The following is an 18,590-nucleotide window of genomic DNA, read 5'->3' as shown; positions in this document are numbered from 1 at the left end:
CTCTCTCTCTCTCTCTCTCTCTCTCTCTCTCTCTCTCTCTCTCTCTCTCTCTCATTGTGTCATGCGGATTACTGTTAATTTATTATGCTGATCTGTTCTGTACGACATCTATTGCACGTCTGTCCGTCCTGGAAGAGGGATCCCTCCTCAGTTGCTCTTCCTGAGGTTTCTACCGTTTTTTTTCCCCGTTAAAGGGGTTTTTTTGGGGAGTTTTTCCTTATCCGCTGCGAGGGTCATAAGGACAGAGGGATGTCGTATGCTGTAAAGCCCTGTGAGGCAAATTGTGATTTGTGATATTGGGCTTTATAAATAAAATTGATTGATTGATTGATTGAAATATGTTTAATAGGCTACTGCACATATATTGATATAAGTTTGCTAGCATGAACCTGCACAAACCGGTGGGTCCGTCCTCTCTCTAAGTGCTTCAGTCCTCCCTCCATCCAGAGCAAGGGGTACAGCAGGTAATCTAACTTGTGCCGATATGTTTACCTCCGCAGATATTCTGTATCATAGCAACCACACACAACCAAAGTTTCTCAGCTGAAAAAACGCTGTGCTTATGGAGCGCTCACAAATGCTCCCAGCTGGGTGTTTGCTGAGGAGCACCTGGCGTTTTCAGCTGGGATGAAACACTTTGGTGGACACAGAGCCTTACTCTCAGAATGCTTTGAAGCCATTTTTGAAGTGGCCAATCAGTGGTTCTGCAATTTCCTAGGTCTGTCACGTGATGCCATTGGGCCCATAAAGACGTTTTCTCATAGACTTACAATGCAAGAGAAACGTCTAGAAATCAGTGGATACATTTTTTTTTTTAACATTACAACCCCCTTAAATGACTTGTTCCACTATCTAGATTTAACTCATATGGTCCAATAATGTTTGGAAGGACTAAAAGAGCCACAACATGCAATTATTCAATCACAACTCAAGTTAGCGGAGCACTAAACCAGAAGTCACCCGCTGCTTGGCTGTGCTTTACCGTGTTCACCTGCTTCAAGTCTCTAGTCAGGCCCATGGAAAGCTGCTCAGCCTTGCAGCAAATTTTCCCCAGTGGCCACTTGCAGTACTGCAGCAAAAAAAATCCTTTTAGCCCAGAAAGCATTTTCCCCATAGACCATCACTGTAGCCAACAAGACACATCTGTAAATTGTTGACAGGACACCTCAAACTGCAAACAAGGTCAATCAGGGTTTTTTCTATTCTGAATTTTTGAGCCATGGTGGTCTTATATTTGTAAACTTTCCTCAAGCTGAGAATCCATCATCGCATCCAGTATCTAGTTGTTATTAAAATCTACGTCTATAGTGTGCCTACTCCATAGGCCCAATGATGCAGAGGCAGTGTCCATCATCCAGGCAATTTCTGTAGCCCTGCCTCCAGTGCTCTATCCAGGTTTCATATTACATCCATGCTTTAAACTCACAACTCAAATGGATTTTTCACATGGCCTGAATCCTCTTCCATGCTGATATAATGTTACATATAAACAATAAAAAACGGAAGTGAATAAAGGCACGCACTGTTAAGATGTGAAAGGTATGGCCGGAACAGCACCTTGTTATGCTGTGTCACTTGACACATACTCAGTCCATGCTGTCTTCCTCCTCCTCCTCCTCCTCCTCAGTGTGGCCAAAGTGGGCGGGCGTGACTTGCGCGTGCTCTACATCATTGGTGTAAAACAGAGAGCTGTTGTGTTTCTGGGCGTTGAAACCTGCCTCCGTTTATAAGGGCTCAGCTTCTGTTATGTATCCAGTCGAGGTGGACACACTATTTGGCTTTCCTGCTGCATCTCGTCTTTAAGAAGACATTTGTGTCGCTCCTAAACCTGCCGGTAAGTTTTTACAGACTTTATAACGTCAGCTCAACGTTGACAACTGAACATAGTCCCGGTGCTCAGCCCTGATTGGCTGACTGAGCCAGGCTTTCTTAAACTCAAGATAAACACGCACCGGCCGCATAACGGAAAATGTAAATGTTATAAACTCACATAGACAATTACAACAAAACTATCAGTCTCATGACAGTTTATTTTTACAACAGGCCTATTATTTACATATTAATAACTGAAATTAGAATTTGTGTTATTTTCTCTTATTCTACCTTATATGTGTGTGAATGTAATACCACTCACACCTAAATTGATTAAGAATCATAAACAGAATAAAAGTTTTATTTGTGTGTTGGTGTAAATTAAAATTTTGTCTGCATTTTCAGCTAACAAAACAAACAAAAAAAGTAAATGAAATGATTTAGTGACCACTTTTTTACTATTGTGAAGATCACAACCAACAAAAAACAAACAAACAAAAAAACAAACAAATATTTTGTCATATGTTATGAAGCATTTCTAAGACGTGTTTAAAAACAAACTTCACAACAGCAAAAGCAAGGCTGGACATGGCATGTCTGGGACCCTGAGCAGAACCACCCAACCCCACCCTAAAAAGAAGATCTCTAAATGATAGCAGACATGTGTTAACATGTTCTGCCCAAAACATTGCAGAATATATTTAAAAAGCAAATACAGAAATTCATTTGTATTTATAATTTGCCTGTTTCTGGGTCCCCTGGTGTCCACAGGAGCCGCTTAAATCATACATACCCCCAGCTGGCTCTGGCTGTTTGCAGTTTGTCTTTTACAGTACCTGAAAACCAGTTCTACACACACCACCTACATGAATATGTATTAATGTCTAGCCCTGAGCCTTGTCAAACTGTCTTCACTCTTAGGCATGACACTGAACACTATTAAGACTTTCAAGCTGGAGCTGGACGGTCCAGCCGATGCAGCGTTCACCGGTGGGGAGGTGGTGTCTGGCCAGGTGGTCCTGGAGCTCCGGAGGGACACCAGAGTGCACTCCATGAAGGTGCAGGGCAGAGGGGTGGCCACGGCACACTGGCTGGAGAACCGCGGCATGAACTCTGTCTACAATGACTACACCTCCAAGATCACGTACTTCAGGAAGAGACAGCATCTGATCAGAGGTCAGTGGCGAAAGGCTGCAGATAGTGTTTATGTCCTGTATCGTTAGTATTCTGCATGTTTATTTATAAAGGTGGCTGCAGAATAAGCACAAGTAAACACCCAGGTGGATTACAGCTGCAGCTGGTGATGTTGTTCCTAACAAGTAACCAACTGAAATTTCCATATAATGTTTTACAAGTAAAACATCCTTAATTTTTCAACATAGAGCTTGTTTTGAGTTATAATTTAGCAAAATAAAAACATTTTAATAGGGCTTGTTCAGGGGAAAGAGCCAATCTAAATGTGTCCAAAGGTGACTGGAGATAATTGATTAACTATGACTGTTTGAAAATGCAAAACAGTGCCTTCTCTTATAAAAGAAAGGGGCACAGTTACATCATTTGTGCTGACTTTGTTTGTATTTTGTCCCCTACTAAGATAACATCCATCATTTATCATTTATTATTATCACACAGCTTTGCTGTGATATACATAGTAACTGTACATCAGCATGTACTGCAGCTGCTGGATGCAAAAGTTCTCCAGTCTGAATAATGTGGTGTAAAACTGCTGATTTGCTCTTTCATGTGCCAGCTGGTATCCTCTGCGTCTTGTAGTCACTGCAGTTTGCAAAATGAAGCCACCTGGGCCAAATGTGTTGCATGGAAACCTGGAAGAGAAGTCGACACCGGGCTGTCCAGATACATCTGCCAGATAACCTAATCCTAACATTAAACACAAATCCATTAGTGCCAAGTCCAAATAAACACAATGGGTTTACCGAGGGCTGCGTTGTACAGGACATGAAGCTGTTGAGTGTGAAATTCCCCCGGTGTGGAAGTCACCAGGCAACCTAAAATCAGAGAGGCAGAAAATAAAGGCCATAGTAGCTGAGTAAATATAATGCAGCCCGTGGTTAATGTTTCATCAGATGCTCTGTAAATAGTGTAGTTGGTTTGACTCCCCAGTCTGGTCGGACAGGTAAACATGATGAAGACTTAGATAAGAGCAGGATTTGGGTTGTTGCTTTTGCAGAATACACAAACACATTTGAAAGGATTTGAACCTTGTGTAGGATATCACACTGCATCTTATTTACAGATCATTTGCAGTAGCTGTGAAGGTGCTGTGATTAAATGTGCACTGAGCAGGTTTTGTGTGTTAATAATATCTAGTGCGCATTTCAGCCTAAATACTGTGATCACAAAAAGTAGCTCATCACCCATTAACTGAGATGCTGTCGGCTGCGACTAACATATATTTCAATTATCAGTTGTCCATCAGTGCTTTATTCATTATGAAATATAAAATATTAAGCATGTAATTTGCCAGTTACCATCAGTTAACATGTCACAAACTGCTAACTCACTGCTGCTGCTGCAAAAAAAAAAGATTCATCAGTGGTGTAGTGGAGCGTATACTCAGGCCTTCGGGGTATACCCATCTCTTTTTCTGGCTGTTAACAGTATACCCACCTATCAGCCAAAGGCCATGGGGATATATAGCAGAGCAGTATAACCACTTCCTCCTCAGTAACCAACCTATCTACCTAGTAGTGCACCAACTTCATCACCTACTCCACTGAAAACATTAATTTGATGTGAGATGCTGAAGAAAACAACTGTAGGCCTACAATATCTGTAAATAGCAAGTGTTTGGTATTCTTCCTGTATGAATTATCATCAGTTGACCGTTTATCAATATTATCATCAATGTCATGCTGATTAAGCAATTGTTCAAGCAGTACTGTTGCTTTATCTTTCCTGCCAAAATAAATTGCAGTGTTGATGTGGTCACCGGTGAGAAAACTGCTGAAAATCACAACTGAAACAAAAACAGGGAAATCCAGAGCAGCCTGTGTGAGTCACATGCCTCTCTTTCGTCTGCAGGGTTGTTTCTCTCATCCCTTTGATATACAGTAAAGAAGAAAGGCAATGTTACGTTCTATACCAGAAAATTATATCAATTTGTCATCCATCTGAAATGTTGCTATAGAACTTTTACCATGGTATTTATCCCTCTAATATGTCTGAGAATCAATTAGCAGCATTTCTTCTACAACAGCACTGGGTTTTTATATTATTATTACATCATTACAGTGAAGTACTTAGTTTTGTGTTACATTTTTATGGACTAGACTGGGTGTCACCAGACAGGATTTCTCAATAATGCAAGTTTGAATGAGGGTTAAGGGGTTTGGAGCCACTTTAATACTCTGCTTTAACTTCAGATGGCTACCAAATAATAGGGTTTCTCACAAAATTCCCAAATTACTCTGATGATACAATATATTAGAGGTCTTTTAAGACCTTTATTATAAATCTAAAAAGTAATAAAACTGGAGATAATTCAGTAATGCAGTGTATAAAGTCAAATAAAACCACATTGAAAATCAAAACAAAAGGTTCTGAAATATTCCTCTGTTGTTAGGAAAGAAAACAGTGCTTCCTCATCCAGAATATTTGCAAAATCCATGCCACTGATTCATTAATGGACCTAACTCTTGTCAAATTACATGCAATTTTGCTTTCTGGATTGTGGACAATTACCACCAGTAGAGAGGCTAAGGTGCTGTCAGCACTTGGGCGGCTTGACCTGCAAATGCCTCTCAAACAGACATTCTGTACAGACCAGTGCTATCTGCAGAATCTGTCCAGGAAATAACAGCACTAATTGTTTTTGCAAAGCTTCAACCTTCTCACATGTTAGTTTGCACGTGCAAGCGATTGTGCAAAGACGTAAATGTTAAAAAGAAGAAGTGAGGGTGTTGTGTTCTTGTGTTGCTCGGGACAAGAGGCAAGGAGAAAGTGAAAGGCAGACGAGAGAGGAAGGAAGGAGGAAGGGGTGGGGGCTTTTTAAAAAATGCAGGCTGCGTCGCCCTGGCAACCAGGAAAACAACACGTGGCTCCCCTTGGCCCCGTCCTCCTCCACCACACAGCCTGCTCCTGCTGCTGCTGCTGCTGCTGCTGCTGCTGGTCTCCATTTATTTTACAAAATGGTGTCATGTTCCACTCATATATCTTTCAGTTTCTCATAAACAATTTTTTTTAGGCTGATTGTTTTTCTCTTTAAAGGCAGGAATGTAGTTGAATTTCTTTGGAGACTTGTTTTTTGTTTTTAGGAGTTGCTCCAGTTTTAGGAGGTGGAAGCTTTAAAAAAAAATGTGTCATGCAAACACCAGTGAAGAGTTACACAATCATAAAGCTTCTCTGCTGTGAATATGTGGGGCTTCATTGTTAATATTTGCTCTAACATGTTGCGCACTCAGCAGCCCTCTGGGTCAACAAAGAAAAACTCACGTGGATAAATATGTTTACCGTTGTCTGCAGCAGAGGGGAACATGTTTTCAGCCACGATTAGGGCGATCACACTGAGTCATCTGCACAGCAGGAACATTTATCAGGCCCATCATCTCTGCAGAGACCTACATGTTCGTCTTATCAGGAGCGAGGCAGGGAGACGTGGTAGAGCCAGGCTGCTGCTCCTGGTCACCAGCAGGTGGCGGGCTGGACTTCATTTCACCCCAGGCCAGAACTTCCTGAATGTATTTTAAGCAAAAACTGACAAATTGATGCAAACTGGACCACTGACGTCCCAAATATGACTCAGTTCTGCTGCAAGGAGGACACATTTTTCACATTAAGTGATTATACCAATGGAAAGATGCAGGGAAACCTTGTGCTTTTGCCTTTATGCTAGCATGCAAGGATATACTCTATTGGAAAATCCATGCGTCATAATTCTGTGAGCACCATCTACCTAAAGCCGTACAACTTTTCCCACATCCTCATACATCTCCAGTCCAGTTCAGGCTGTGTTCAAAACATCCTGGTTGTTCTTACAGCTGTGCACACTGCCTCCACATCACCATTTGGTGGCACCGGAGAGCTACTCACTCCCAGGAAACAAAGGAGTAAACAACTTTGTTTTTCTCAGACCAGACTTGACTTTTGTATGAGGACTTTGAATGAAGTGAGCAATCCAGCTGGGAAATAAAGTAGAGTTTGTTTAGTTAAATGATTGCTGCAAAATTTGAAAGAAAAATCAATTTTGCTCCAAATTGGCTTTGTTTGCAAAAGTTTGAAGTGGATTTGGGGTATTTAATAGGCTGCATGGGTGCTTCGATTCATGCAAGTTGTTGCACAAGTTTTCGGGGACTTCCTCTTGAGGAGTCTCTTCATTACTGAACTTTGAATGTCCCCTTATGCAGTCATAAGGGGGATTTGATGGCATAAGTTACGTGCTTTGGTGCATAGCTGTGTGTTTTCCATGTGCTGCCTAACAGCATGTTTTTGCAACATGGAAGAAGTGGAGTAAACAGCTTTGGTTCCTGAGTGAAACTATTTTCCTCTGAGCTGTGCAGGGCGGATCTCTGCCAGACGGAGGCATGCTCAGTAAGCCTGTTTTCTTCTAAGAACCTGTAACCATCAATCACCAGCAGGCCCTGTTTTCCTCTCTGCTGCCTCCACACCCAGTCTGCATGTTTATTATGATGCGTTCACACTCCGTCGGTAAATGTGAGTGTTGTGAAAAGAGCAGCTCACTAAGTTGTAAAGTGGGCCGAGGAAGTGGGGTTTTTAAGTTTTGTGACAGTGAACCTTGTGAGTTTGTTTGTTTGTTTGTGTGTCTCTATCTTTATAGTGGTTGTTATATTTGGTTAAGTTGACACCATGGGTTGGTTTTGTCTCAGTCTTTGTCTGGACATGTTTTGCTGTCTCCTGCTACACCAAGAAGACAACCTGTTAGTACACAGAAAAATAAGAATAAGTAAATTAAGCAAACAATATTTCGGCCTAATTAGAACTTTCCCCTTTGTCTTATGATGCTTTAAACATGACAACAACCTACCACCAAAAATCAATTTTTGTAACAGTGGCAGTCTCAAACCTGGATGTGAAGGCGGGTTTTGATATCATCCATTCCCCCCCTCAGTGTCTGAAAGTGTTTATTATTATCACAAACAGCTGCTGTGGTGTTTGCTCACCGTCTGAAACTTTCTTGATAGTATTTGTTGTTGATTTTGACTAAGTAAAGTAGCCAAATGCAGCCACATGTCTAACTTAGAAGTGTAGCGCTGAGACGTCCGTGCCAAGGAGGAGCACCTGAAGGCAGCGCCAGCCTTCTCCCCTCTCCTGAGGCCTTACATAATAAATTTCGAAGACCCGCCCACTTTCTTAGCCTGATATTAGGACTGCAGACAGAAAGTGCTCCACAGTTTGAGCTCTAAACAAGTGAACAAAATCATCTGCAACTGGAAGAACCACTCTGAATAAGTTTCTACTGCGGAACAAGAACAAAGGAGTCACCAAGTGTTGCGTTTGAGAGGACACGCACAACCTGCAAATATGATTTTCGACAAGGTGAAAAAGTTTGACATCGTCTTCGACTCTCCGGAGGTGGACTGTCCTCCGGTGTTCAGCAGCGGGGACGTGGTGTCCGGCCGGGTAGTTTTGGACCTGTCCGGGGAGAGTCGGGTGGACTCCCTGAAGCTTCACGCCGAGGGATTTGCGAAAGTGCACTGGACTGAGTCCCGGTCCGCCGGCTCCAGCACTGCGTACACACAGAACTACAGCGACGAGGTGGAGTACCTGAACCGGAGAGAGGTGCTGCTGCAGGCAGGTCAGTCCGCTGTGCAGGCACTGTGATGGGGATGGGGATGGTGATGGGGGCGTCTTGTCTGTAACTCATGAATGTGTCAGCTAGAAGGGGATCAAAACAGCAAAAGCATCGTCCTTTCATTGAGCACAAGCCAAGGCAGTGAAACAATAGTGACAGACTTTTATTTGTGTGGGGACACTGGGCTGGTTGTTAGTCTGCAAACTGGGAATGGTGTTGTTTTCATATGATGAGTTAAACAGCTCATCAACACAGTCCTGTCTTTTCTGGTTATGATATTGTACGTACAGTGCATTATACAAGTTGCGTTTCCAAGTGGGTGGTTGTTTTCCTCACATCTGAGACATTTTGTTATGAACTTGTTGCTGCTGTGGATGCAAAGTTGACTGGATCATGTAATACTCTGTGAATGAAGTCCAACTTAGTTTGCATGGCTTTATTAGGAGCCTTCTGGCAGATGATTTCTTTGTTTTGGGGCACTTCCTGAAAGAAGCAAAGTTGAACATCCATCAGAAAGTGCACAAACAAGCACTCAGTCAGTCAGTCAGTCAGTCAGTCATTGACGAAAGCTTTATTTTTTCTGCCATATACGTGTTGTTTTTGGTCATAACCGGATATATAAGTATAAAGACTCTTATTATAAAGGAAGAGAGCTAAATATGTTGCAATGGCTGTTTTTGCACTTTGTTCTCATTGTGAAAACATCTGTTGAAAGAAATAGTTCAGTCTTTTCCTCATTCGAAGACACTCCTGGGTTGTTTTTCTCCTCAGTGGTGTGGGACAGCCTCAGGTTTCTGCCTTCATTCATTGGGCACAGAGTTGTTTTGCTCTCAAGTGTAGTCAGGAAATTCAAACCCCGGGCTCCGTCAGTTTTATGTTGTTTTTCTGCACCGTGTCACCTCACTTTTTGATTTGGGTTTTCATAAAAACCTTTTCGCAAATTTAAAATGTTAAAGAATTTTGTGATGTTTGAAAGTTTTTGCTTTAAAACACACAGCAGGAAGCTCACGACACCCCACTCGACCCATTAAGAGGATTAATACGGTGACAGTATTGTTATTTAAATCAAAAAGAAGCGTCTTCATCGGTTGTGTTAAACGCAAACACGTGTTCCAGGACCTCTGCAGCCACACAGAGAGAAAAAAACAGCAGTTGAGACGTGCTGTATTATACAGCTTGAGGAAAACATGTTCTCAGTCAGCACAATGGAGCAGGAACCGCCCCTCTGTGCAAGCAGCGAAGCCATGTGATTGCAGAGAAAGACAGAGAGATTTCTATTTCCACAAGAGTCATGCTTTAAAGATCTGTTCCTACTCTCACTAAGTCAACTTTATTTGTGTGGATTTCTGAAGAATGTTAAAACTATAGTTGTGCAAGTTTAGCGTAGTTTTATCAGGACTAGTTTTCCGTCTGCAGACAAAGTCATCTGCTGCCGTTCATTCTTGTGGTTTATGACTTCTCTTACAATGAATCAGATAATCACTTCCAGTGAAGAAGAAGAAACTTTTATTATTTCATTGTGCTGAACTGATTGTTTCATATCAGTGTAATATTACTTTATGTACTCTTTATGGCACCAGCAGGAAGTTCCACTCGCCCATGATTCTGTACTCTTGAAATCAAAACAGCCAAAACAACAATTAAATGAACTGTAACGTAAATTCTTTTTTTTCTTCTCCTTACAGATAATAGTGAAGTGACCGTCCTTCCTGCCGGCAGACATGAATTTCCATTCAGCTTCCAGCTGCCTGAGGAGACGCTAGTCACCTCCTTCGAGGGAAAACACGGCAGCATCCGTTACTGGGTCAAAGTGAAGCTCCACAGGCCGTGGGCCACCGTCAGGAAGATCAAGAAGGAGTTCACAGTCATCGAGCCCATCGACATCAACACGCCGGCCTTACTGGTGAGCACCGCAGCCCTCGCATTTCACGATTGTGCCGCCACACACTTCATGATTCTCTGGGTGTTTTGAGGCACTTGGCTCATTTGGTTTCGTCATTCTCAGGCGCCACAAGCTGGAACGAAGGACAAGATGGCACGGGCGTGGTACCGCAACTTTGGACAGGTGTCTGTAACTGCAAAGATTGACCGCAAGGGCTACACACCAGGTGAGAGTCTGGAATCTAAAACATCTCTTCCTGAAAGCACGTTAAGAATGTCAGCAGTCTCTAACATACTTTCCCCGTCTCTCTTCTCTCCACAGGTGAGGTGATACCCGTCTTTGCGGAGTTCGACAACTCTACCTCCAGATCAGTTGTGCCAAAAGCCTACATCACTCAGACACAGACGTTCATCGCCCGCGGCACCATGAAGCAGAAGCGCTCGGTGGTAGGCACGCTGTGCGGCGATATTGTGGGGGCCAGATGCAGGGAGACGTGGCACGGCCGCGCCATCAAGATCCCACCTGTGGGTCCCTCCATCCTGCAGTGCCGCATCATCAAAGTGGAGTACATGCTCAAGGTGAGCTCAGGCGACAGCAGCTTTACATCTCAGGAATTCACATGCTGTATTCCCTCTTTCCATACACACTGCTCCTGTCACTAAAAAAACTCCTCTTTACCTCCCACCAGGTTTGTGTCGATGTTCCTGGGACATCCAAGCTGTGCCTTGAGCTGCCGCTGGTCATCGGCACCATTCCCCTCCATCCCTTCGGCAGCCGGACCTCCAGTGTCAGCAGCCAGTACAGCGTCAACCTGGAGTGGCTGCGCATGGCCATCCCCGAGCAGCCTGAGCGTAAGTGTCCTTTAATTCTGCAGTGATGTGTAGGTCTAGATGTGCGCAGGGACCCAGTTATTAAAACATGGACACTTTTATTTTCTGTGACAAACAAAGCAAGAACAAATGCAACCATCGTTTTTATTGCAAACATAGGATTATAGGCGGTCTTTTTCCACTAAAGTTAGTGCTAAGACTGGGCAGATCAGACACATGATTGTCTTTTTCAACATTTTTTAAATTCAAGGATGTTTGTTTTCATAAAGTGGAAAAAGAGAGACAGTCTCTGACACTATTTATAGCTTTTTATCAATACATATTCCCCGCTAAATCATTAAAATCGCTACTTTTTGCTTGTGAAGAGCCTCTCTATCCGCTTGTGGGTCGTTCCCTCTTTTGTTTTTATGATCACTGACTGCCAAAATACCACTGGATCAGATGTCAACATGTATAAACAAAGGTTTCGATTCAGCAGAGATTCATGTTGGATCAGATCAGTGTTTGTTAGTACAAAAGGCAGCGAATGTTATGTGGGGTTTTTAAGAGTTTTAGCTGCAGTGATGACTCAGCAGCTTAGTGTTTGGACCTGTGCTGTTCTGTTGAGTCAGACCAGTGGACTAATCCCTGCCTCTTTCCCCGCAGCTCCTCCAGATTACAGCTCTGTGGTGACACAGGAGGAGGCCGAGCAGCGCAACAACACGGTGGTCCCGCAACCCGCCGAAGACCTGAGTGGGATCCTGGAGCGCCCCCTCATGGCTTTTGTCCAAGAGTTTCGCTTCCGACCTCCGCCGGTGTACAGCGAGGTGAGTCAACGAATGCTGGAAACAACATCCACCTACACCCACTGTTGGCTTAGTTTGAGTAGCATCTCTAAAGGCTCAGAGAGAAGGTTTTTTTGTCGACATCCCAAAACATTTCTGCTGAAGAAACTCTTGAGATCACAGCTGAATTGTATAACAGTACATGAAAACAAATCTGTGGGTGTAGTCTGAGTGTAGGCAGAATGTATCCTAATGCTGAATGTTTTGCGATTGCTTAACCCTCATCTTTTTGTTTCCATTTCTTGCCCACAGGTTGACCCCAACCCTCAGCCCTTAAACATCAGACCTCGCTGCATGACGTGTTGAACCATGAGCCCTGCCTGAGCGTCAAGCAACTTAACTTAAAGAAACGAATCAAGAGATTTGTCCTCTCCTGGATTACTTCTCTCCGATAACTGGCACCAGGTCCCACCGAGTGTCGTGGAGAGGGACTGGAGCGCCGTGGAGAGTTTCAGGAGACGGAGCTCACAGGAACTGGATGCCAGTGGAGGAGCCGCCACTTCGTTCCCAGTTCATAAAGCAAAGTGGATTCTTTCCTGTTCTGTTACGAAGGTCGTAACTTCTCCACATCAGTTCCTGTCCTCCCAAAGTGATTTTTGGCTCCTTTTTTTACGAAGCGAGCTACAAATACCTCCCAATCAACGATTCCCTCTGTGAAGTGAATTTTGAGATGTAAGGAATTTGGGACAGACTGGGGGTGAAAGATCACTCGATATTTGTCAGGTGGAGAGTTGGAGTTGCACCTGGTGTTTGAGAAAAAAAAGCGCTCTTGATGAGTTGACATATGTTTAGAGGCACATTGTCATCTTTGAGTGGCGTGCAAAGAGAAGTGCAATTATCGTCTTAACTTTCCAACTCTCTTGGCAACACCGTAGACTATAACAACCTTCATTACTATGCATTGTGTGACTCAGCAGCAGCGTGCCTGTGATGATTTTCTACTGTTATGTCAGCACATACTGTATCTGAAGGTGTGATGGTGCAGACAAGTCAAGTAAGCAGATGTAGATGTATTTTTTGCATGCAGATCACAATATGTAAAAGGGAAAAAAAATGCCTCAATAATCTGCAGTTGAAGATTACATGAGAGTTTCAGGGAGTCGTTCTCTCACAGAAATGAATGGAACCGAATGTATTCTGCAAGAACTTAGAACAAAAAACGGTTTGATTGTATGTGGACGAGTACCAAGAGAGGTTTTGTGTTAATGCAAGGCTTAAGGCACTGAAGTGTCAGACAGCTGCGGTTGTTGATTTTAGCACAGCGATAAAATAGGATGAGCAGTATAAAGCTGCACGAGGCTCATAGATTAGCTCTCCCAGCTGCTAAACAAAAGGAGGAGGAGGAGGAAGAGGAGGAGACCTCTTAGCCATGTGGTCTGAAGCTTTTTGATGGGAGCCAGATGCCTCGGTGCTGTTGGGCACTCTGTGACGCTGAGCGAGAACACAGTGCTCAGCGTTCAAGTCGAGCCCTTAAGCTGGAGATGCCACTGAAATGTATGGACAAAGAACATTCCAAAAAAACTGACTCGAGGATTTTCTCCTCAACTTCCAAAAAAAACAAACTGTATGAGTATGAAAGAAGTCCTCAGGGTCAGCTGTGTGACTTCCGTGGCACGCACTGAAAAAATATATTTTTATATAAACTGTTGATTCACAATCTTGCCAAAGTTTTGTAATTGTTTTTTCTAATAAAACAAGATTTAACAGAAGGTTTGTCTCCGGTGTTTCCTTTAAATCTGAACCAGTATGTAAGCTGTGCAGTTTGTAAGGGAAATAGTCGAGGGCCTGTGTTTAGCGCATTGCGTGCCAGTGGATTAGTACATCATGTTCAACAGTGTGAGTCAAACTGGTATCATTGCCAAGGGCAGGGTTCACTAGAGAAACGCGCTACACTCAGTGGATAAAAACTATAATTACAGACTGAAGTTTCGCCAGTGACAGCTCTAATATTGAGCTCTTGTGCAACCTAGTTTCTCTGGGTGTTTTTTCTGCCCCCTAAAAAAAACAGGAATCAAAAGTTATTGCTTCTTTTCACCACTGAATCATCTGTCACAGTTCAGCTGATACATGGATCTCATTTAGTGTCCTCTTGTACACTTTGTACTTTGTTTACATGAATATTCAACGAGGATCCCAGTTATTTTTTGCCACATGTAAACACGTAACACATAGGAACAAACAGGCAGCCCAGTGAAATATGCTCTGTGTACAAAACGATAAACATGGCTGAAGGCCAACTGAGGAAATTCGCTGGGTTTGTAGTAGAAGGACGGAGAGATGTTGAGTGCAATGCGGAGGAAGAATGAGAGTTTCAGTGAGGAGTCAGAATATCACACCAAATTACTTTAAAATTAAACAATGCTTGAGAGTATTTTAATACCAAAAACACCAGAGATTATATGTCAGCTACTTCAGTGTGATGGCTTCTTGTTTATCTGTATTATATCAATGTAGACAGAATATTTTTGGATTTTTGGAGCTCTAACTCGCAAACATACAACAATGTATAACAGAAATGTAAAATCTGTTCTGCTGTACAGTGCAGAGAGTTGGTGAGTGGTCAAAACACACATGATGAGAGTGGAAGCCTTTCACAATGAATGCCTCAGACAAATTCGCCAGATCTTCTGGCAAAACAAAATCTGCAGCCTTCAACTGTACATAAAACAGGTAGCTGGAGCATCACCGAAGAAATCACACAGACTTTTGAGATTGCTAGGCCATGTGCTAAGAATGTAGCAGGGCCGGATCATGAGAGTTGTCATAAGATGATACAAAAGCAGGTCTACATACCAGAAACTGCTCCTTTTGGAAGTATTAATCGCATCTCCACATGTGATGTTTCGGGCACCAGCTCGTCATCAGACATGAACAAGATAAGGATACACACCTCTATATATATACAACCGGTGGTGGTCGCCATGTGATAGCACATGTAGCTATACAGAAACACACAGCAAAAGGCCAGCAGTGACTAGAGTATCACCCCGACAATCACAGAACTGAAACAGGTAAAAAAAAAGTCGTAATGACATACAAATTCAAGGTGACATAGTAGAAGAAAATATTACTGTAATTCACATATTTTTTTAAAAAAAAATAGAGGCGCCACTAATACTGCAAAAGGTAGTGATACTTAATGAAAAATACCACAGCAATGTAGCAGCTGTTTTAAGATGGACACCACCAGGCAAAAGAAAACCCCAAAGGCCCAAACCACCTGGCACAGGACTGTGACACTGGAGTTGGAAAAGATGAACCTGTCACAGGGAGAGGCACAACATGCTGCCAAGGATCAAATGCAATGGAAAGAACTCATTTGAGCCTCATGTCCCATATGGGATGAGGAGGACTAACAGCTCACAAAAACAAGCATCGTTTACACACCAAACAACAAATTAAAAACTGCTTGGCAGAAAAATCAATATTGAAATTAAAACATTTGGTCCAATCTTAATCTCAATCAAAATAAATGGTGAAATTGTAGCTAATTGATCGAAGGCTTTGTCTTGACTCTCAGAGGTCAGTCAGAGCAGCCTATGCAGCGGTGTGTCCAGTCTCAATTAACCTGTGTACACAAGCACATTAAGCATTGGTATGTTACAGGAGTCCTTCCGGAGGTGTAGCAGTGCTGCTGCATCATCTCACAGCTGCTGTGATCAAGGAAATGATGCAAGACATGAAATAAGAGAAGACAACACTAATGTCTAAATATCAGAGGATGAAGAGGAACTAGTATATTCATGTCTTTAATAATAAATAATTAAAACAGATTTTATCAATGGAACTAAAACAGGAACTGTGAAGTTTATCTGCTGGCCTTCAGACACAAAGAGTGAGGTCATCGCTAACAAGCGCAGTCTTGTCTTTTAAATGTAAGTTAAGTCCTTACCCCAAGAAGAAACCAAACAGTTGTTTTTTTTCATTCATTCATTTTATTCTATTTTCTTTTTTACATTTTTTTTTTTTTTTTATGAAAATCATTTTCCACAAAACACATTTTTAGAACACCATTAGTTGCTATTTATATTGTAACCATTACTTGACAATAGGTAATGCCATACGTTTGGATTTGAGGTTGTGAATACCAACACGACATGGCAACACATCTTCAATAAAAGCAATGAAGCAAAATTAAAGTTGACTTTGTGCTTAAAAGATGTTATGCATTGATTTTCCTGATACACAAATGCTAAACACGGGCAGAAAAACACATAATATAGAGCGCTAAACATAAACATGGTCTACCTTAAATTCTCTGAATACCTGAACTTTTATATTTACAACATTAGGCAACTTAAGTAAACCTTAAACATTAACATTTAAGGTTTTATTTTGTTTTTAAAGTTATGAATTTATTTTATTTTATTTTATTTTATTTTATTTTATTTTATTTTTATTTTTATTTTATTTTATTTTATTTTATTTTATTTGACTTTACTTTAGTTTAGTTTAGTTTACTTTACTTTACTTTACTTTAATTTATTTTATTTTATTTTATTTTATTTTGTTTTATTATTTTCTTTTTAGGAAGGAGCAGTGTAAATACATGTGGTATAAAAATGCCAGAATTAGCCAAAAAGCTATTTTTCATCTGTTAAACAAGGCTACCTAAAATACAACAAAGCATGTGCAAATTCAGTTGTTTAACCCCTCAAATGTGTTTAACTTTAATTTTCATAGACCAGATTTAAACTGTATGAAATATAAGTAGCTTTTAAGTGTGAAATCGAGGTCTTTTTTTCATACATGCCCTTAGACTCAACAAGGCTAAACTTAAATCCTGTATCATGAACCAATAGCCTTTTGTATTTGTATCTAACTGAAGTGAGAGTGAACATCTGGGTGTCTGACACCCTGAGGTCTTCCTGCAGTGACCACACAGTGACCCTCTGTGGTTTTTATGAAGGGACTCGTCCACCCAGGGACCAGACGTGATGACAGGAGTGAACAAGACGTCTCATGACCTTGCCTGTATGGTCTCCTGCAACATCCACCGAGTTCCTGTAATCCTTGTTTATGTGATGCTTTTAATTGATGCCGCGTTAGTCAGAATGAGTCATCCAACCTTTTAAATGTTTTGCAACTTCAGGTATTACCCTTGTCAAACTTGTGCGTCTGGTTTGGTGTGTCAAATTATAGCTCCAATGTTCTGCTTGTGCATATTCATTTGAATAGTTTGGTTTACTTCTGTGTTTTCGTGTGTTTTTCCATCAACAGTTTACATCTATAACTGTGTATCCGAGCAGTCATCTACTCACCACTGTGAGCTGAGTTACACTTGATGTGAAGCACAAAAGCAAATCACAGACTCCTTGTAAACGGCAGATAACACTGATAACATTAAAAGAAAAATGAAGCCCCACATAAACACATTACAAAAAAGTACATTAGAGTACATTATCTGCATTGTTACTTGTATTCACATTTTTTATGGTTTGTATCCTGTTATTTGCAGCTGCACTGACAAAATGTCCAGATGAGGATTATTATGGTTAATAGAATAAAATTATGCAGTTATAATCTCATAAATGTCAGCCTGCTTTGAGTTGCTTGTCATCAGTGATAAAATGTACCCAAGTACATTTAATCATGGACTCTATTAAAGTACAAATTAAAGGTTATTACACTTTACACAAGTATTTTCAGTATTTTCAGCACGGTGGTGTAGTGGTTAGCACTGTTGCCTCTCAGCAAGAGGGTTCCCAGTTCAATCCCAGGAGAGAGCCCCTCTGGGCCGAGTTTGCATGTTCTCCCTGTGTCAGCGTGGGTTTTCTCTGGGTACTCCGGCTTCCTCCCACAGTCCAAAGACATGCAGGTTAATTGATGACCCTAAATTGGCCGTAGGTGTGAATGTGAGCATGACTGGTTGTCTGTCTCTATGTGTCAGCCCTGTGATAGTCTGGTGACCTGTCCAGGGTGTACCCTGCCTCTCACCCAATGTCAGCTGGGATAGGCTCCAGCCAACCCACGACCCTCAAGAGGATAAGCGGTTGCGAAAATGGATGGATGGATTCTATTAACTGTTGTTTTTTATGTTAAAATGCCACACATAATATGCTTGTAGCTTCTCAAACGTAAATGTATGCTGCTTTTTTCTTCTATCACCTTAATAATTTTTATTAAAAGTGCATCGTGAAGGTGTCACTTTGGGCTCTGGTCATTGTAACGGCATTTCTCACTGTTTTGTTAAGTTTTACAAACCAAACAAGTTATCGATTAATTGAGAAAATAATCAGTACATTAATCCATAATGAAAATATTCCTTTGCTGCAGTCCTAAACAAAAACTATTACCAATAGTAAAATGCTGCTAAACCATCAGTTTATAAGTAATGACAATCTAATGATATAAATATATATTAGTACAATACCTATATGGGACATTCTTCTGCATTGAGTACTTTTACTTTTGATACTTTAATCATATTTTCCTGATTATACAGGAACATTTTCAATGCAGGACTTTTA

General features: G+C 41.6%; 1 protein-coding gene across 2 annotated transcripts; it reads left to right on the top strand.

The window, feature by feature from the left end:
* The first annotated feature begins 1,680 nt into the window (after positions 1-1,680).
* arrdc2 (arrestin domain containing 2) lies at positions 1,681-13,829 on the top strand. Of its 2 annotated transcripts, XM_050054686.1 has the most exons (8): positions 1,681-1,834; positions 2,734-2,988; positions 10,270-10,487; positions 10,590-10,692; positions 10,788-11,044; positions 11,155-11,317; positions 11,942-12,102; positions 12,373-13,829. In XM_050054686.1, the coding sequence occupies exons 2-8, from the start codon at positions 2,736-2,738 to the stop codon at positions 12,424-12,426; spliced, it is 1,209 nt and encodes a 402-aa protein (XP_049910643.1). In that variant the 5' UTR covers positions 1,681-1,834; positions 2,734-2,735; the 3' UTR covers positions 12,427-13,829. The 2 variants fall into 2 exon arrangements, with proteins under 2 accessions (XP_049910643.1, XP_049910642.1); XM_050054685.1 differs by lacking the exons at positions 1,681-1,834; positions 2,734-2,988 and adding an exon at positions 7,610-8,587.
* The last annotated feature ends 4,761 nt before the right edge of the window (positions 13,830-18,590 follow it).

The sequence above is a fragment of the Epinephelus moara genome, chromosome 10 (genome assembly GCF_006386435.1).
Source record: "Epinephelus moara isolate mb chromosome 10, YSFRI_EMoa_1.0, whole genome shotgun sequence".
In the NCBI taxonomy this organism is placed as follows: Eukaryota; Metazoa; Chordata; class Actinopteri; order Perciformes; family Serranidae; genus Epinephelus; species Epinephelus moara.
This window is presented reverse-complemented; position numbering and strand designations above follow the sequence as displayed.

What these genes read in the sequence shown, in the direction of transcription:
- arrdc2 (XM_050054685.1), top strand. Translation starts at nt 8,314, where the DNA reads ATGATTTTCGACAAGGTGAAAAAGTTTGACATCGTCTTCGACTCTCCG. An exon ending in AGAGGTGCTGCTGCAGGCAG is followed by an intron (nt 8,588 to 10,269) that starts GTCAGTCCGCTG and finishes TTCTCCTTACAG; the next exon opens with ATAATAGTGAAGTGACCGTC. An exon ending in CATCCCCGAGCAGCCTGAGC is followed by an intron (nt 11,318 to 11,941) that starts GTAAGTGTCCTT and finishes CTTTCCCCGCAG; the next exon opens with CTCCTCCAGATTACAGCTCT.